The following is a 19,713-nucleotide window of genomic DNA, read 5'->3' as shown; positions in this document are numbered from 1 at the left end:
CGACTCCACAGAGGCGCCGGGCATCCGGAGCCGCCCGAGAGCGCACGGACGCGCCGGCAGCCTCCTCGCCGTCCCCGCGGCCGCCCCCGGCCCGGAGCCCCCAGGCTCCGTTGTGCTCCTGGGAGTGAGACGCCACGTCCCATTATCCCGCATATTATCTCCTTGTCACGAGGACAACAAATACCGATTAATCTTCAGAGTAAACTGTTTCCTATTCTTGACCAAGCTAGGTCGGTGTGCGTGTGCAGGGGGGAGCCAGCTGACCCCCTTCCCCACCCGCTCCTCTTCCTCCAACCCTTCGCACGGAACCTGGGGCATCGCAGGGCAGATCTCGCCTCCCAGCCCCAGAGCCGCTCCCTGCACCCCGCCGTCCGGCTCACAGTATCCTCACCCCACCACTTCTACGCAGTCGCCACCCACAGAGAGTGTAGACTGGGGTCCGGGAGGGGTGGAGGGAGGAGGGGGAGGGGCAAGGATGGTGGGGTTGTTTTAGTTGGGAGACCACCACTTCCAATGCCCAATTCTCCACTCGGCCCAGCATCTCCCTGCTCACCTTCTCCTTCTCCCATGCACCCTACTCACAGTCACATAATTTGTCAATTATGGCAAAAAGCAAAATGATACAATTATGTTTACCTCCCAGTCTGTCAGTGTGTTAACTTGTCACACTTCTACAGCAAGGGGGCCCTCCCTGCATTTTAATGTCAAACTTGAATAGTGCACCACGGGGCTTGCTCTTACACATGCACATACTCCTGCCCACAAACACACACACACACCAGCCATGTTCATACTACTCTTGTCATGCACAACCCTCACATTCCCGGAGCCAATATATGGTTCAACAACAACACTTGCATACAATGTAAGGTGATGTGTCCCCGGCCCTTGAGTGCAGTCTCCCCTACCACATTCCCCAAGCATGGAAACCCAAAGAAGGAAAAGGCTGGGGCAGGGCAGGGTAGGCAAGGGGCTGCATATGTATGGAGAGTTCGGAGGATGGCTGCTTGGATTTTACCTTGTGTAGGTTGCCCTGGCACCGAAGTCCCCGGATACCAACCGGGGCGGGTGCCCCAGCTTCCGGTCTGCCCGTTCAACATCCTTAGTTTATCATACATGCCGTCTGCGCCCATCTGTTGCTTTTCGCTAGCCAGGTTGCGAAGAACTCTGTTTATTGATGACACCTGCAAATCAAACCAAAATCAAACTAAATGGTAGCGTCTCCGGAAGACACAGTTACCCATCTCAGCTCATCCACTGCCTTAAAACCCCTCAACACATTAAAAAGCCTGAGACAGTGGGTGGATTTGCAGATACACTGTGGAAAAAAAAAATGACAGCCACCACTCTGGGCATGGAAATTGAGTTGGGTAGAGAACTGGGAGAAGGGGAGTGCTTCACTGTTGCTCAGTATCTCTGGTGACCTAACTCATGATGATTGCTTTGCTTTGTTAAAACACTCCCCCCCCAAAAAAAAATATTTAGAAGTGGTTTAGAGCTTTCTTTCATTTTATTTGTTTTATATTAGGGCAGAAATGGGTGTGTGACACCTGAAGAAAGGTTCAGGCAGGTGGATTTGGATGGAGGAAGTTAGAATGTGGTTTTCATTTTCATTTTCCTTCTAGATCCATGTACCTTTCCCCAGGTGCCTCTGCCCTCTGTTTTGCAACATGCAAAAATGAAGTGAACGACTTCCCACACTTGACTCCCATTTTCCAGACAGTCAAAAAGGTCAGGGCATTCCTTTCGAAACCCCCAGGTACAGAAGAGACAAATGTGGAGTAGGCAGAGGACAGAGACAGAGCTACACCGGGATAGAGGAGAGTGGGAGGAGGTAAAGAAGAAGAAGGTAAAGAGAGAGGGGGGGCAAATGTTCTCAGTGAACTTACACTTGGTATGTTATCGTTGGTACAGACCCCCTCGGACAATAATCTGTCTCGGATTTCCCAAGCAAAGATGGACGGGCACTCCCGCTTATACTGGGCTATTTTGCTTACAACTTCTGGAGTCGCTACTCTCGGTTTACTACCACCGATTGCCCTGGGTCTGATGGAGCCAGTCTCGTAATACCTGCCCAGAATCTTACTCACACATCCGTTGGACACCTGCATAGGGGAAGTGGACAGAAAACCACATTATTAATAATTTCAAGACAAAAATAAAATTGTTTAAGTATGCATTAAACAATGACAAGCTTACGTTTTGATTGTCCAGCACTTGGACTTTTGCATCTGCATGGGTCTATAACACAAAAATATACCTTCAATGGTATGAGAACTTACTGTAGAAAGCTTTTTTTCTTAAAATTACATTTGTAGCCCTAAAAACTACAAATATGATACTTTCAAACAGTTTGAACTAAAAAACTAATTTAAAAGTTTTTTTAAAAAACTGTTTTTTAAAACACTGCCTGAAGATGCATCAAAACGAAGTCAGATTAATTTTTTTGTGCTGACCTTGCTTAAGGTGGTGTTATGTTTTAAAGAGCAAAGGGGAAAAATAAACTGTAGTTTAACTTCTTTTTCCTTAAAAAAAAATGCCCAATTGAATAAATCTGAGTTAGGGAGGGGTAAATAGCAGTTGCCCTTTAAAGTCAATATATATGCTTCATAAACATGAAGAATGCAAACAAATATCTGAAAATTTGAGGTAAGCATGGGATGGGGAAGAGCGGAATGAAACTCTGCCAGTTTATATAATTCAGCTCATTACAGTTCATAAACTGTTACCGCAATGAATGTCTTTACCAAATGAAAAAAACGTTTTTTTAAAAAAAAAAATCACAATTTTTTTTTCTTTTTTTTGCTTAAGCAGATGAGTTATCTCATGTAACTGACCCAGGTTGAAAGAAATAGGGAAGGATGGTGGAAGGAGAGGGGAAAGCCGGAAGGCAGGGGAGTGGGGTGGGGACTGGGGACTGAGGACTGGGGTGGGTGAGGGTGGGGGTCCATAAGTAGCAGCATTTACAGTAAGAAATGAAGAGAGGGCGTTGAGAGTGGAGGGCCGCGGGAGCGGCGAGTGGGGCGGCGCCGGGAGGATCACCTGCAGAATTCGGGAAATGTCGCACGGCCGGGCCCCGCTGTGAGCTAGCTCTACAATCTTCTGCCGGGTGGAGTCCGGCAGTGGCCGCCCGTTGACAAAGACACCACCGAGCTGATTCACTCCGCTGTGACCTGAGGAAAGGGGGAGGAGGAAAGGAGAGGAGAGCAGAACAGAGTGAGGAGGGAGAAGAGGAGGAAGAAGAAGAGGAAGGGGAAGGAGAAGAGGAATAAGAAGAGGAGAAGAAAAAGAGTAGAAAGAGGAGGAGGAGGAGGAAGAGAAGACAACCACAATGCATCCTCAGCCCTCTGCCAACCCATGCCAACCTTGGCGATCAGGTCCCTGCTATCGATCAAAAACAATGACAACCGGAGGGACCACCAGCCATACGAGGCATCAGGCAGCCCAGCCCCAAACACAGTCGTGCTCCTGCCCACTGTACTGCAGAAGCCACATAGAGTCAGACACATGCCAGCGAAGGAGAATCATGTACCTCACTACTGCCATCACCCCATCAGTGCCCCCAGCCCGCTGCCCTCTTCAGAAACACTCCAGAACCCACAAAGTGCCAATGGCCGGCTCTAAGAATCTCCTCCCAAAGATCTCCTTTGAGTGTCACCGAAAACCGTGAGTTCCTCAGAACCCACACTGAATCTCCAAGGTCTCTGCAGTGTTGCAAGAGAGATAAGCAAACCCTACAGCCCCCCGGTGCTCCCTTGGACGCCAAAATCCAGAAACGTTTGCGTCACAAGCCAAACTCTGGCGAAGGCCTGGCACAAACACCGGGGTTGGTTTAGTCTAGTTTAGTTTTAACAGAAAGGAAGGGAGAGGAGTAGAGGAGAACCGAAGCAGCAAATCCGTGGCCGGTGAACCCCAATCCTGGTTTCCGCACCTCCACTGCGGAAGTGAGAGTCGCCCCGGCTCGGCTTCAGCCTCGAAGCAGTCTGGCTGCCGCGGGTAAGGCCGAGACGGGGGTCTGCTCTCTCCGGCCCCTGCTCGCTTTACTTCCGCCGCTGAACTCCGCCCTCCCCTTAGCCAAGGACAGATATTAGCAAAAATCAAAAACAGAAAAGAAAAAGAAAAAACCACATTACAGCGTCCCCCATCCCTCCTTTATCCTTGTATCTCACAACCTCGTCCCATTGTCCAATCTTAGAAAATAGGGAGAGGGAGTTAGCGCCCCTCTGTAGCCCCCCTCCCCCAAAACCACAGGCACACAAATAAAGCCAATCGCCAATTTCCACTTCCTTAAAAATCTCCAACCTGCAGCCCCGACTCTAGAGAGCAGCCCTCCCTGGAGAAGACGTGGCTCCCTGCTCGGCTCTTCTCTCCTCTCCTCTCCTCTCTTCTCCTTGGAGCCTCCTGATAAATTGACTCCAGGAGCCTGAGCTTCTTAGCAATAAATAAGCTCCAAATATAGAAGAGGGGGGAAAATATGATGAGCCTCTCTGACATTTGTCTTTAAAATAAAACTAGCTGCACGTCAAGTTTGAGCTTAATTTCTGGAAATAGGCGGAAGTCGCTCCGGATCATGCATGGAAGGCTAATTGAAAAGATCAGTCGGGGCGCTTGTGGCAGCCTTGTCACTTTGTGACAGTGCTCCGCTCCGGGAAATTGCATCGTCACGACAAACGGGACCGTGATAAAACGACCCTTTCCGTCCCTATTTGTAGATCACTCAGACGAGATTGAACTGCACTCGTTTCCCCTTCGAGGGGAGCCGCGTTTTCAGGATAGCCAAAGGCTTGGGGCTGAGGGGGGGCCGCTCACCGAGGGTGGGGCAGAGCCTTAACTGGATGAGAAGTGACAGGCGTTTGGGGGATCTGGGCCGCGGCCGGGCCCAGCGCGAGCGGGGACAGTGCGGGGGGACACCAACAGAGTAAGGCCTAGTCCGCGCTTCCGGTTTCTCCTAAATTCCCTTTATTGCCTTCCTTTGCCTGGCAATTTCCAGCTAGCGCTGCAGCTACGGAGCCCCACCTCTGGGCAAAGGAAGCCTTCCCGTGAAAAAAAGAATGTCCCAGAGAGACCAAGAGACACTTTCCAAACTTCACGCATAGTCAGGGCAATTCCCAGTCTACGAATGCCAAGGCGTGTGAGGCCGCCTAAACCTAGACCTAGACCTCCCTCCTTCTGCCCCCACTGCAAAAATAACACCGTGCCCGCCACCTCCACAGCCGCGGCTGGCGGGTGCTCGCCCAGGAGACGCCAGGGCCAGGGCGCGCCTCTGCCAGCGTCGAAATGGCAGCGAGGAAACGCGGCTCTAAATTCCCCTTCAGAGGTTAAGCCTCAATCATTGTGTCCCTTCCCTAGGGACGGCTGGCGCTCTCGCCCAGTGGTGATGATTATGCGCCTAGAATTCGACCGCGAAGCATCTAATAGGAAAACATATGGTGTCAATTTGGATGCTCCGCGCCTCGCGCACACTCGGGAACGAGCGGCACAAAGCCCTGCGGGCCGGTCTGCGACCCCGCGCCCCTCGGGGCCCGCCAGCCAGGCCGCAGCGGCAAACGCTCCGTGCTGCCGGGCCTGGCCGGGGCCCACCCGAGAGAGCCTTGGGCTGCGGAGTCTGAACTCCAGGGGGAGAGCTCAGCCGCCGGAGGGGCGCCTCCTGGCCGAGCCCTGGGTCTGGCAGCTTCTGCACGACTACCGCCACACAGCTCGCCACCTTTGCACCCCTTCCTGAGCTTCGCGCCTACCAGGCCCGGAGGCGCCAGGGGGCGACCAGCGTTTCCAGAACTGAGGGCTAAGGCGCTGGGGACCCTCTTAAGTCTTCATGGTTCGGCAAGGGCAGGCAGGCCGCTAGAAGATTTGGGCCTTTCCACATATGGAGTACTGTTGAGCCCTGAAGCCCTGTACCTCAACGTGGGCCTGGTTTCACTGGGCCTCGGGCTTCCAGGCCCGAGCTGTACACTAGCCCTGCCACATACCAGCACCCACCGACCAAGCAGGAAGGTGGGTGGAGGCCCAAGGGGTCTGGGCAGAGAAAAGAAAGGAGGCACAAGAGCCATGGAATCAAAAGCATCTGGGCCTGGGACGACCAGGACCCACACAGTTGCAGCTGGCAGGACAGGGCTTTTCCAGTTCCTGGACTCAGCCCCCACCTGCTTCCCAGACCCAGTAAACCCTCCCGACCCCCCTAACAGCCCCAAGGTGCAAGTCTGCCACCCCAGCCCTCTGCAGGCCTGGGTGCTCCGCTCCCTTCCCTTCTAGGCCCGTAGCTGGGGTGGGAAGGGGAGGAGCTGCCCTGAGAGTGACTTGGGGAGGGAAGCCCCCCATACCGCCGGGTCGGTGGAGACATTCAGTCTTGGCTAAGCCCAAAGGGGCCTCCTTTTCCTCGCGCAACTAGAAGAAACCTTCGCCCCGCCCTGCTCAGCCCAGCCCCTCTCTCCGGGGTCAGAGCTCGGGCAGGGGCGGGGAGGGGGTGTGAGTTACAGGATTTGGGTGGGGGGGATGGGGTTTCTCTATAGCAGCCTCGAAAACTCGAGAGGGCTGTTCTTTAGGGCCCAGCCCCTTCCCTTCCAGGATCCAGAACAGCAGAACAAACGCCCTCCCCTCCAGGGCTGCCGGGTGCGGAGCGGGGCGCAGCCGGCAGGTTCCCTGGCCTCTTCCCTCCAGCGGGCGGCCTGGCCAGCGCCGACACCGTGAGCCTCTGCGCCCTCCACTCACCCGGGTCCGCGCGCCCACAGCCCGAAGTCCAAGAAAGACCAGAGGCACTTACTGTTCTGCATGCTGGCGCTGGCTGGGGGCCGCGGGATCCCACGGGGCTCGAATATGGGTCTCTGTTTGCAAGAAAATAGGGGTTAATCCCGGGCTGCTGCATCAGGTAGGCCAGAACTCCCAAGCGAGAAGACTCGGGCCAGGACAGGAGAATCTCTCTTCTTCAGGAATTGATCAGCCGCTTGGGGCGATCTGAGGGTCATCCAGCTCTGCCAGTGCATGCAAAAATCTACCCGTTGGGTTTCAAACAAAATACTCCAATATTCCCAATCCGTTTCCTCTAAATCCTTTAGTAGTTAACCCTTTAATCAGGAGAAACCGTGACCCAATTTTGAATTTCTTTTTCCATCTGAACTATAATGAAGAAGCATACTGAAATAGTTTGCTTTGATTTTTTCTGGTTTTGAGCCCAAAGCAGCCACTGCAGAACTTGCCTGAAATCTGGGATGTCTGTCCACTCTTACAATAAAAGGCCTCACACATCTGCGCTCCCCTAGTTAAAGTCTTCCCCCTAAGACAAAACAGAAGGAGAGAAGTATATGTCAAACTGTGGCTCAAAAGCATAGATCCATAGGCTCTCTGAGCCCCACCCTCAGGAAAAAAAAACGTGCAACTGGGGCTTAGTCAAACTGCCATAAACTCTAAATCCTAGCATTACAGCCACATTTCCAGCAGCCTCTCCCACAGAAGTCCCCACCCTTTGAGAGAGGCTGCCTTGGTCTGGCTGGGAGAATTGGAGAATCTAATGAGTTGGGGTCCCACTTTGCAAAAATATCAAGAACCATGGAAAGGAGAAGGGGAAAACAGGAGGGAGAGTAGAGAAAAGAGTAGAGGCCAAGAGCTGGAGAGGAGGGTGGAGACTAATATCTAAAGTTTGGAGGTGAGGGAAGGGGACCTCCAAACTTCATGGCTCCTGAGGGCATGGGCTAGAATAGTTTGGGAGGGCTTCAGGGGCCATATTTCCTCTTTCCTTAAGGAATTTCACCACCTCAGTTGTCCCAAGATCCCCAGAACCCAACTCTCTAGTTACCCCTTTATCCTTCATGCCTTCCTCCAAAAAGAAAAAAGAAAAGAAAAACTTCCCTGTGGCCCCTTTCTTCATCTATTTCTTAGCTCTTCTGAGACTTTGAAAGTGACAAGCCCAACTTTTTCCCCTAAACCTCACAAACCTCACTTATTGTGATTAACTCGTCTTTTGGCTTTTAGATCTTCCCCTCTTTTACTGTACTGTGACACACGCTGTCTACCTCGCCTCACTGCTTTAAAAAGTACGAACAGGAGGGGGTGAGCGTGGTTGACAAAGCCTACAGACAGCAAACAATGGCTTCTATTCTCTGGCTTTCCTCGAACCCAAGGAGCAAAACGAAGTCTCCCTAACCAGCAACACAGTTTCCAACCAAACGTACCAACAACCCACCAACTCACAAAGAGAACAGAGGGACACTTCTAGCTCCATAAGTCCTGACCCAGTACAGGTCCCCCAAGGCTCACCCTCCACCACTCCCTCCCCTACATTCCCCTAAAAAGCAGGTTCTTGGGAGAGTGGAGAAAATAGAAAAGTAATTTCTTGTTATAAATATCTGGAGGTAATTGTGTTACTGGTGTGAGTTGTTAGGGGCTGTAAAAAGATACAACGGCACCGTGGGGAGCTCAATTGGGAAGAGAGAGTTACAATAAAGAGCCCATTCAAGAGGTTTGCCCCAAAAAAGGAGGTAAAATAATGAAATAGTCACAGCATCATTTCTCCCTGTTGTTTTTTTAATGCATTATTTTTCCTGTTTTGCCTACGGTGATTATTAATTTTGCCTGCCTGCAAGCAAAGAATTCCAAGAAACATTTTACTCTTCCAGGCCATTCGTGGTCTGGTAAAGTAGCTGGTAAAGTAGCTTAAATTCATAAAAATAAATCTACGATGAGGACTTTTCCTCAGCATCCGAATGTGGCCTGGTAAATTTTGGCCACAGCAGAGGGCTACCTACTTACCTCAAGCTGGGATGGCTCTCCAACACCTCCCTCCTGTCTCTCAGTCCCCATACATAGTCATGCCCCAGACAGGCAGATACCTCAATTGTGACACAGAATGCCCCTCCACCAAATGTAGGACTCTAAAGCAGCAAAGTAGGAGTAGGTGGGGAAAGGAGGAATGGAATTCCCCTAGGAGGGGTACAACTTCCTGAACTCCTCTCTGTATCCACACTGTATAAAATCACAACTGAATGCCCCCCATTCGGGCTGGGAGGTACCTTCTTGATGCCATTTTTAAAAATTCACTAGCTGATTCCAGAGAAGGCCTAGCTGATTAATTTTCAAAGCAGCTGGGAAGGTGGTAGCATTTCAAATTCCAGTTCTGCTCCACTCCCATCCCCCTCTCAGCTAAGAATCTATCTAATTACTTAAGTAATCCTTAACACTTAGTGCAAAAGCAACCCGGGAAGCCAGTCGTATGGACACCCGGAAGCAGTCCTGTGGGCACAGAGAGGCCAGACCCCTGCACCGAAGCCTGAGCCCCCCAGCTCAGCCCCAAGCTTTGTATGGCCTTGCCAGGGCCATAGACCCACATCCAGAACAGTCTCCAGGCACTTTGGAGTCCCTCTGGCCTTGGTCCACCAGACCACAGGGCCACTGCCCCATTCCCTGTCCCCAACCCGAGCCTCAACTTTCAAATGCTGTTGTTATTTTAATTACTTGATTCTCAAAATCCATCCCGAAACTTCTTAGCTGGGGTGAAGGGGAGAGCTCACTTTCGATCCACCCAGTCCCCAGCGAAAGAGTAATTAGCAATTAAAATGACAAAGTTTTACTCTCTAGGGCCAAATAAGATAACAACTAATCAAATTGCCTTCAGACGTTTGCAAAGGTCACCGGCCATAAAAAATGTAATGTCAACCGCAACAACTATTATTTCTCCTCAGTAAATTCAGCAGGCTATCAAGCTCTTTGCTTTTCATTTCATTTTCTGCTCCCACCCCCATCTTATACCTTCCCAAGTTCGAGTTAATCGTCCAAAATGGCTTAGGAAGCTTGGGAGAATGAGAGGAAAATAAAAAGAAAGAAAGAAAGAAACCACGTTCACTTTGTTTTTAAACTTTCTAGAAATCACCCATGAATGAAGGGCTGGGTTTTAGCACTCGAAAAAGAAAGCATTTCCACTTGAAATTCAACTCCATTTCCCCCAATTACACTTGCTAAAATTCAGGGCTATTATGGTGCAGGGAGACTGAGAAAATCTGCACAAGGAAAGAGGCAGCAACTTTATGAACTTTGAAAAGACACTTTTCCTCCTTGGGTCTTAGAACCAAAAAGCTCTCAAATTACTCAGACTAATTAGCTGGGAGAGGATGTGATCAGACGAGGAGGAAAGCCAATGCTTTCATATCGATTTATTTTTAAGACCTCACGAAGAGAAAAATCAGAGGACAGGGAGTAAAAAAAAAAAAAAGCAAACCGCCTTTCCACCTAGAAACTTGTTCAAATGGCAACACCAGGTGCGACTTGGTCAGAGACGACAGGGAAAGATACCCACCGAGCGCTGGGGGCCGGAGGACAGGGAAGACGCCCAGCCTTCGCAGGGCAAGGGAGAAGAGGGTTTGGGGAAGTCTGGAGAGCGAAGAGTTTTCAAGTGCCCAGCTCCGCGCTCAAGTTAAGTTGGGGGCAAGAGCCTGGGGGCTTGATGGAAGCTGACAGTCCTCCAGCTCTGCTCTGAGTTCCCTCCGAGCGCGCGTCCGACCGCCTTGGCCTGGTGGCTTCCTTCCCGGCTCGCGCTCCCTCGCTCGCTCTTTCTCTCTGTCTCCAGCGTGTGGCTGCCTTGCCGACTGACTCTGCTCGCGCTGGTGGCGGCCGTGGTGTCCCCTCGGCGCTCGAGTGCCAGCGGGCTCTCCCGCGCCGGAGCCCAGCGCCGCACAAAGCGCGAGGGCCGGCGGCGGGCGGCGGCGCGGCGAGCCGGCTCCCTCGGCGCGCCCGCTCTCTGGGCCCCGGGCTGGACAAAGCAGCTGGCGGCGGCTGGTCTGTGCGGCCGTTCCGGGGCCTTGGGCACCGCAGAGCCTCCTCATCCTCCCCCGCCGGTCGGGAGCATTTGGCAATGATGGGCCCGGGAGCCGCGGCTGCAGCCGCGCCTGGAGCCTCGATTCTTGCTGCGAGCTCAGCCCGCGCGGGCGCGGGCGCTGGGGCTGAGCCGGCCGCCCGCCCCAGCACCGCGCCGCTCCCGCTCGCTGGCCGTCGCCCTCCGACGCGGGCTTTCGCTGGAAGTAGAAAGTTTGGGCTCCTGCGTGGAAACTTCTCCGGCCCAACTCTCCCGGCGTAGCGGTGGGGGAGGGGACCGGCGAGAGGGAAGGAAGGAAGGGGGAGGAGGGGGAGACCTGCCTGAATATTGCAATAAAAATAAAGCGAGATGAAAGAAGCGGACTCACCTTTATGAGGCATCCTCTCTCGTTGTCAAAGCTTCTGTCAAGAGTTTTGTTTGGTTGGGGTTTTTTATGCTGCTGTTGTTGCTTAAAGACCACAACGGTTTGAAATGACGGTGTTTTAAAGGAGTTGCTGGTGAGAGTTTTCTCCACGGACGCCGCTGGGTTGGTGTGTGAGAGCAATTCTCAGATCCCTGGGAAGGAGACAGAGATTGACAATAAAATGGGCTGTCAGCGGCTGGAGAGTGAGAGATAAAGAGTGTGGGTGAGGGAAGTGGCTGCAGCCAGCACACCTATGCTGATTGGTGATGGCTCAAGTGTGTTAATGTGTGTGTGCCGGCGCCCGGCCTCGCCTCCACCGCTCCTCACTGGCCCATTAGCGAAGCCTGACCTCTGTCATCATCCTCCAGCAAAACACTTCCTCCTGCGCCTGAACCAGAGCGGGAAATGAGGCCGAGCCACTGTTCGCTTTTCAAACCCACTAATCACTCCGCAACATGCAAATGCACCGCTCGCTCTCACACAAAATATTGCTTTATGCAAAGCAGCGCCGGGGCCTCGCGCCAGCCGATTGGATGCTCCCTCTCCCCGCCTGGTGCAATTGGTCCGTTTGTTTGAATATGAATACACTTGTTTTCGGCTCCGCCGGTGGGTCCCGGCTTCTCTCCCCGGCGCTGGGCCCCCGCGCCCGGGCTCTGGCGCTCGCCGACATCTCCCGGCTCCGCGCGCTCCGGGAGTCAGCGCGGCCCGCAGTGCGGCCGCGAACTTGAGCAGTCGAATGAAGGTTTCTGGGCTGGGGGTATTGCCCTCACCCCGCCCCCCCAAGCCGGGTGCGGGACTCCCAACCCACGGAGGGAACAAGTTTCTGCGCTGTCCTTTCTTGCCAACTCGAGTGCAGCGTGGCCTGCCGCCCCGCCCCCGCCTGTCCCCCTCGCCCGCCCCTGCCCCACCTCGGCCTGGGCCCAGGACTCCGAGCATAACCGAGTCTGCACTCTAGGTCACCTGGCCTCTGGGAAGAAGAGGAAAGGGGCAGGAGCGTCACTGGGTCCCGGGCAGCTCCACTCTGGCGTCGGAGGCCTCAGTGAAGCCTAAGCCGAGAGGAGGTCGCCTGGCTAGAACCCAACGAGGCCAGCGGCCTTCCCAGGCCAGGCCTCCGGGGCCTGTCCATTCCCCCACCGCGCTCCCCTTGGCCCTTTCTTCTTTCCTTTCTCCTTTCGGAAGCCGCGGTGCGCAGCGGAGCGGAGGCAATGACCGAGCTGGAGAGGCCCGAGTAAACACGCCACTTACTTTGTGTACAGAGGGTTCTTGTGAAAAGCCCTGAAGAGTCCTCACCAAACACTCACCAACTTCTCCCACGTGCCATTTGTTGACTAAGTGCGGCTGCTTTTCCAGGCGCTCCAGAGGAGGGGAAGAGAGGGGGAGATAAGCGGGAGGGGGAGTGGTGGAAGCCTGGAGGGGGGGTGACCGATGCTGCGTAGCTTCTGTGGGCTGTGTGTGTGTCCGTGTGTGTGTCCCCGCGGCCATGCTGGTGCGTCGGTGTGTGCCACCGGTTGTCTGTGAGGTGCGTGTGTCTCCGCACCACGGCTCCCTCTCCCGGGTCTGCTCAGTCCACGGAGGCAGCCCCCCTTCAGCTGTTGCCAGAAAACCGGGGAGGAAAGTAAGTAAATGGCTTTTCTCTTCTGACCACACACCAGAAGTCCATTTGTTGAATGCCGGACGATTAAGACACACCTCAGTACACTCCAAAGGCGCCCCTCAGAGCCCGCAGTTAAGGTGACAGGGGAGGAGCAGTTGCCTCGTCCTGCGCTGTCCAGAGCTCTCTCGGAGGCTGCGGGGCCGTGGGGCAGGGAAGGGGAAGGCCTGGGACGCGGGACACACCCCAGGTCCCGGCAAGGGGGCATGGTGTTGGCAAAGCTGAGGCAAAGAGTCTGAGATGAAGCCGCCGGACACACTTGACTCTTCTTGACTTATGAAAAGTGCTGAAAGTCAGAGCTCATCAATGAAGGCTGCGCAGCCTGAACTCGCTGCTGACAGGCCGCGACGCCGCAGCCCCTGGGCGCCGGGACAGTGAGGACTCTGCGGGCTGCCTTGGGTCATCTGGCCTGGTGTGGGCCTCACTCTTCGTCCCTACCGGGGACCCAGCAACCCCGCGACCAAAGAGCCAGGGCAGAGCTCGTGAGGGAGCAGCGGAGGCCTCTCTGGCCCGAGCCAGAGTTTGGGGCGCACAACTCGCTCACCTCCCGGGCCTGGGGAGGGCTGCTGGCTCTGCCTCTTCCCGCCGCCCAGGAGCACTCAGCGCCGGGAGGAAACCCAAACGAGAGGCGACGGAGGTGGTGTCGGGTGCCCAGGTCCACCGCCTCCTGTGCGAGATTTCATTTCGTAGGACCGCGACTTTCGGAGGATCCCAGGAAGTGGGGCAGCGGGTCTGGGTCCCAGACCAGCCAGAGTCTGCGTTCTCTTTTTCCTTCTTTTTACTTCTCAAGCGAGCATTAAAGAAGCTTGAACTCAAGTCCACTGGGCTTGAAGGGGGTGGGGTGGGGAAGGCCCAGTGACTCTGTCCGAACTGGAGGCGAATATCATTTTTACAACCTCTCAATTAGCGACCGAGTGGATTAGCACCTTCTTAAGCTTTGCCTCGGAAAGAAGCAGCCGTAATCTTGTTGCTATTTCCCCCCAGGGCACTGGCTCTTTGAATCAGCTACTTCTCCCACCCCACAACCCCCACCTCACCTCGGAGAAAAGTTTTAACAAAAAATCAGAAAAGGCAAAGAGTGAGGAGTGAATGCCACTGACGTCATTGGGTGGGGATGGGGGCTCCGGGAAGGACTCTTGGACACTCCTCTGCACAAACAAGAAACAAAAAGGACTTGGCTGATTCCCATGTGTAAATATTTAGGGAGGGGCGCTCAGCCCCCCTAATGAAGCAGAGTTTTCAAAGTTTAAGGAAAGAGGGGTAAGAGTGAGATTTCCTCGCTTTCTCCGGGCGGGTCTCAAGGACGGTGGGGTGCTTTTCCGCCCGGTGGGGCGCTTCACTCCCTCTGCCAAGTAGCAGCTCTGGGGGCGACACAGCCTGGGGGAGGGGGCGACGGCGGGGACCTAGGTGCGGGGCGCCGTTGCCAGAGGTGTGCGCCAAACTGAGAATACTCGCAGGTCGCCATTTTAATTGCAGCTTCCAACGCGCCTGAGGTCCACTTGCACCCCTGCATGGGGTGAGGGGGACTGCACCTTAGGGTTACTGTCTTGCCTTTCCCCGCCTCTGCCCATGCCCCCTTACCCTATCCGCCCCCTGGCGCCAGAGCACGACCTGTCGTGGGCGGGCTGGTGAGTTCCCGTAGGGGCCGCCTGGGTCGTCCCACCCGGTAACCGGAGGCTGAATGTGCCCAGGAAGTCACGCTGGGTATCGCGGCTCTCGGGAAAGTGCCCAGAGCCTCTACCGAGTACTGACGTGTAAGTGTGAGATCAGGCAGCATCTCACCCCCACCGATCCCTGGCGTTCGCTTGTGCCCACCCCATCAGGTCTCCAGTCTGGGGGCGTCCTCTGGGGAAGCAAAGAAGTGCCCAGTTCTCCGGGGACAGGCTCTCAGCTCCCAACTTCGGAACCAAGGAGTATCCCACCCGGTGTTCTGACACCTCCGAACTCCCTCTTTCACCGCCAGGCAGAGGCGTAGTGCTGGCGCGCTGGGAAGGGTGAAGACTGGCATTTCTTTGGAGAAGGAGCCTCTGCAGACACCTGCGTCACTTTGCAGAGCCCCACACGTCTCTCTCTTTGCAGCCCCTGGGAAGGTGGGTTCCCTGGCTTGAGGAGCTGGCAGACGGGTCAAAGGAGCACTAAAAGCGAAGGCGCCCACCCCAGCCGCCCAGTCCGGGGTGCCTCCCCTCTCGGGCCTTTGTCCTGCTTTCTCCAGCAACCTGCCGGGTTCCCGCTCACCCGGCAGATTCCCGGAGCCAGAGCGTAGGGAAAGAGAGAAGAGCCCGGAGCCGCCCCGCGGCGCCTCCAGGCTGTGTCCACGCTCGGCTGGGGGAAAGCCGCGCTGCCCTCACCCTTCCTTGTCTCCTGCCAAGTTGCCAGTGCGTCAGGGCACTCCATGGGTTTAGTAGTCTTCCATTCACAGTGGGCAGCAAGTCTCTCTCTCCTCTCCCTTCTCTCTCTCTCCTCCCTTCCCCTGAAAAATGCTTTTAAAAAAATGTTCACCAGGATCTCCCAGCGAAGAGACTTCTAGCAGCCCAGCACATGCTGCTGTCTAGATAGGAACAGAGTTTAAAACTCCTGATTTGTTGGACACTTGAAATCAGTGCAATTTCCGATTTTTGCAAATAGGATTGCTAGGAAAGTTTGCTTTTCATTTCGTCACCCCAGGATGATCCCCCATCACTCTTTCCCTGTAACCTCCGCTACCAAGAGACAAGAGTTCAGCTTCAAACGAAAAGAGAGCAAGCCAAGGCCACCCCAGTCCCTTCTCCCTGGAGACCCCCGATCTAAATAGCTGCCTGTTCTAAAGGCCGGGGACCGAGTCCTGCGGTTTGCCCTGTCGTATGGCTGGGAACAGGCGGGTGGGAACTGGAGGCTTTGCTGGGGGATTTGAGGCTGGGGTGGGGGAGGGAGCAAATGTCATGGCTGGCTCGCTGGAGCAGCCAGGGAACCGGAGCTAAGCGCATCCTGACGGGCTTTTAAAATGACATTGATTAGGACAAGCTGTTCCCAACCCCAGTAAGAGTTAATCTGCCTGTTAATCAAGGCACTAAGGGGCTCAATGCGAGTTTTATTAGCGACTGGAGAACAGAGGCGGCAGCGAGGGATCAAAAGCTGGGATCCTAGATATTTGTCAGCGCGCTCTCAAAAAAAAAAAAAAACCCACAAAAATATATTTTCAATTAAAGAACAATTCGGCGCTTTTCATCACTTCCTAACCCAGTCTCACCTATGGCGACTTACAGACCTGGCTAGTGGGGAAAACCGCCGCCCGGGGGGCAGCCAGGGAACAGAGGGGCGGGGAAGGAGCAGCGGTTGGCTCCGCCGTGCTCGGCCCGGGAGAATTTAAGAATCCTCAGCCTGGGACCCTGAAGCCTCTGGTTCCTCCCGAGAGGGAAAGATGGAAAATGAAGCGACAAATAACACCCCCAATATTGGTAGCCACCCTTCCCGGTCAGTGCGCACTGCTCAGGCCCGGCTCTGGCGACAGTGGCGTCCGGCCCCTGAGCGCCACTGCCCGGCCCGAGGAAAGTTTGTGCGGCGAGAGGGAATCTCTTTCCGTCTCTTCCGCGCTGCCCCCTTCTGCCCCGGAGGGGCGTTGGGTTCCCTCGGGTTTTCCTTTCAAATTCTAAAATAATTAAATAAACTTCCGTGCCCTGGGGAAATTTGAATAGTAATTCCTCCAATAATCCAAATTATGTGAGTGGGTCTGAGAAAAAAAAAAGACCAGCCACTCATTCGCCCTCGGATCCAGGAGGGCACGGGAGTGAGAAGGCGACAGAGGAGGTCCGCGGCTCGCCCTGGGCGCGGGGCGAGGACTCTGGTCAGAGGTAATTATGTCACCGCGTTTTCTCGCCGTGACAGCCGAATAAACACAATCTCCAATAAACATCTCTAATGAGGGAGGAGGCCCGAGGATGGCTGGGTTTGATTTATGACTGGAGGAGAAGGTCCACTTCCCACTGCGAAGCGGGCAACCTGCTCGCCGCCCGGCTCCGGGGAGAGGGACCCGCAGAGGAGAAGACCCTGGCCCAGGTAAGGCGCGCGGCCGCACGGCCGCTTCGGTAGTTCCCCGTTTCCAGGTGGGGTGGGCAAGGGGCGGCCACCGCTCGCAGTTGGGTGGCGGTCCAAGCACCTGTCACAGGTGCGGGAGATCCAAACGTCCTCCGAAGGTGCCTCCGAAGGTCTCGAGCGGGGGCGCCAGGAGCGCTAGTGGGGAGTGAGAAGGTGCACCCGGGCCTGGCCTAAAAGCCGCCCCAACCTCCCGGGCGGGGTGCTCCAGCGCCCCGCCTAAGCCGGCCTGGGCGTCTCCAGCCGTTTAGGGCTGAGCTCTCAGGACTTTCGCCCGCAGAACCACGAGTTAGTTTAAGTTTGGGTCGCCCCTTCCCCGATCCACTTCGGGGGAAACTTCCGGCACCCGGCTCTGGCCCTCCAGCGGCGGGAGGGTGGCGCGGCTCTGCTCTTTCCGGCACTCGGCGGCCGGGCTCCCCTCGCGCCCTAGTGCTTCCCGCCAAGGCAGCTAGCGCAGCGCCGGCGGTAACCCGAGCCTGCGTTCTAGCTCAGTGAGAATCGCTAATTATTAGGTCTTCCGAAGTGAAGCTCAAATCACACGCTGGGGCCTTTACGCGCTGTCCAGCTCTGTGGGCCGCATTCTTTCGTCCTCTCCTTTTGGAGAAACGAACCACATCTCTAACACTTTGTTGCGGTCCAACTATCTACACTTTGCAACCGCGGGAAACTTGATGCACCTCGCGCGACCCGCAGCGGGGCGTCTCCACGCGCTCCAAGCGTGGGTAGGGACTTCTCCACGCGTGAATGTCATGAGCTGCAAACTGCATTCCCACCTCCTGCATTTTTCTCGGTCCCGAGCGGCTTTAGTAGACAGCAGCAGCAGACCCCCCCCCCCCGCACCCACCCTCAGCTTAGGGCCCAACTGGAAGTCCACTTTTGGGACTGGAACATTTTGCTACTTTTGCAGAAAAGCACAATCGGCAAATACAAGTCCCTCCCCCCTCCTATCCCGCCCTCAGTAACTCCCTTCCATCTTTGTATGCCTCCTTTTAAAAGCAAAAATCAAGCCCTGGGGCCACTTGGGGCGGGCTTTGATTTGGGGGCACCCATCGCGGGCAGCAGAGAGACGCTGCGGGCCCCGAGCCCGGCCGGGGCCGGAGCCCGGGCGGTTACCTGGGAGTGGAGGGCGGGGAGGCAGGTGAGCCTGGCGGCGCCGGTTCCCACACTTCTCACCGCCGCTCGGCAGGGGAAGTGGCAGATCTGACAGCCGCGTTCTACGCGAGGACCTGCCCCAGAGTTTAAATGTCAATGATAAGAAAAGAGGGTGCTCAGGCAGGCGCTAACTTTCCTTAATATCCACGCCAGCGCCGTCCTCATTGGCTGCCCTGCCCGCGTGACGTCATGGCGGCCAGAGTTGGGCTCTGCTCCGCACAGACTAGCTTTCCGGCCGGGCGGAGGCCTCCTCCTCCCCACCCAGGGTCCAGCCGGCTCCATCCCCTGCTCTGGCCTTCTTCTGCCAGGCCCGTGGATGCCCTAGCCCAGCCTGGTCCCAACCCAAGCCCTCATTTCGGGGGTAGAGTCTAAGCCCAGGAACCTAGTCCTCCTCACAATCGGGCACGCGGACCCCACTGTCTCTACCCATAGGCTGGCCAGCTACCTCCCTGGGGGACCATCCTGTTCCCTCCTCCGATCTCCGAGGGAGTAACTTCATCGGAGAAGCCCGAAGGCCGCGCTGAGGTTGAGAGGGACTTCTGGCAGGAAGAGTTTTCAGGAGGAGCTTGAGGCGGGATGGGTACCCCAACCTGGCTCTCTAGCCCACAAGTCGCTAACTGGGCACAGGCGGGGGTTCCAGGAAGAGGACAAGCGATCCTTCCCTCGGTGCTAAGGCCAAAGGCCTCGCCTGGGCCGCTGAGTTCTCATGAGGAAAACCCCAAACGGAGCCCGCCGGGGCTTCCCTCCTTCCCTGGGCTGAAAGGCTCTAGCCGCTTAGTAAATGATTGTAGGTAAATACAAGGATGTATTTATCCTTGACTTGAGGTTAACTGTTGACTTTGTGGCCTAGAGGAGGAAAACAGGAAATTCTCAGATTCAGAAGTCAAGATTCCCCTTCCCAGCGCTGCGGAAACAACAGAAATTGGGGCGGGGTCGGCAAGATACCGACCTGTTGGTCAGTGCCTGCTTTTCCCTCACACCCCTGTGGACTGGGAGACGGCTTAGCTGGGCATGGTTATTTTCGGATGGAGAGGTAGACCCGCGTTGTTATTGCCGCCTCGCACCCCACAAACTGGGGGCTTCTCAACTTCCAATCTCCTTGCCCTGTGTTTCCCTCTGGTTCTGAAATTCGGAAGTGACAGAGGTCCGGCGCCCAGGAGGGGAGGAGAGGACGCTGGAGGAGTTGGCGGGAGGGGAAGAGGAACGGAATTACCTCTAAGGCCGCTGGTGGGAGATTCAGCCCAGGTGGACCCAGGCTTGTTTGTGGAAGCGGGGAGGCGAGACGCCTGGGCCGGACGGAGGAAGGCCGCACGACCAGTTCCTGCACACCTTGATTGGGTGGCAGCGGCAAAGGGACAGTGGAGCACAGATGGCGCGGAGGCGCGTGGTTGAGCGGTTCCAGTTCCCGCCCCTGGCACACCTGGACAGGTGCGGGACTTCGCAACCGCCCAGGAAGCAGCTCCAGGCAGCCCGCCTGCCGGCTTCTCTGCACCCGCCGGCACCCAGTCCGACTTGAATTTTTTGTCTTGCCCAGCCCGTCAGGGCGTGGAAGGCAGGGTTAGGGGCAGGGTGGGGATGAGGGTTAGGGTCAGGGTGGGAAGGAGTATGACAACCTTGGCCAAGAGATCTTGGCGGGATGTTCTG

The 19,713-nt window shown here is 55.5% G+C and overlaps 1 protein-coding gene across 9 annotated transcripts in view; it reads right to left on the bottom strand.

Moving 5' to 3' along the window:
• Positions 1 to 19,334, bottom strand: part of PAX6 (paired box 6) — a 29,806-nt gene extending 10,472 nt beyond the window's left edge. The window contains exons 1-8 of one of the 9 annotated variants that reach the window (XM_076002051.1): positions 19,283 to 19,334; positions 11,163 to 11,350; positions 7,191 to 7,267; positions 6,758 to 6,818; positions 3,043 to 3,173; positions 2,200 to 2,241; positions 1,890 to 2,105; positions 1,019 to 1,184 (exon numbers count right to left, since the gene is read on the bottom strand). In XM_076002051.1, coding sequence (XP_075858166.1) covers positions 1,019 to 1,184; positions 1,890 to 2,105; positions 2,200 to 2,241; positions 3,043 to 3,173; positions 6,758 to 6,767 — 565 coding nt within the window. In that variant the 5' untranslated portion in view covers positions 6,768 to 6,818; positions 7,191 to 7,267; positions 11,163 to 11,350; positions 19,283 to 19,334. Of the gene's footprint in view, positions 1 to 1,018; positions 1,185 to 1,889; positions 2,106 to 2,199; positions 2,242 to 3,042; positions 3,174 to 3,601; positions 3,836 to 4,302; positions 5,460 to 6,757; positions 6,819 to 7,190; positions 7,272 to 11,162; positions 11,351 to 11,449; positions 11,659 to 18,030; positions 18,184 to 19,282 lie in introns of those variants that run through there. The other 8 variants (XM_012739829.2, XM_012739828.2, XM_012739837.2 and 5 more) reach the window with 8 other exon arrangements.
• Between the last annotated feature and the right edge of the window lie 379 nt (positions 19,335 to 19,713).

The sequence above is a fragment of the Microcebus murinus genome, chromosome 4 (assembly GCF_040939455.1).
Source record: "Microcebus murinus isolate Inina chromosome 4, M.murinus_Inina_mat1.0, whole genome shotgun sequence".
Taxonomy (NCBI): Eukaryota; Metazoa; Chordata; class Mammalia; order Primates; family Cheirogaleidae; genus Microcebus; species Microcebus murinus.
The sequence above is the reverse complement of the archived record's forward strand: the minus strand, read 5'-3'. Positions and strand labels throughout refer to the sequence as shown.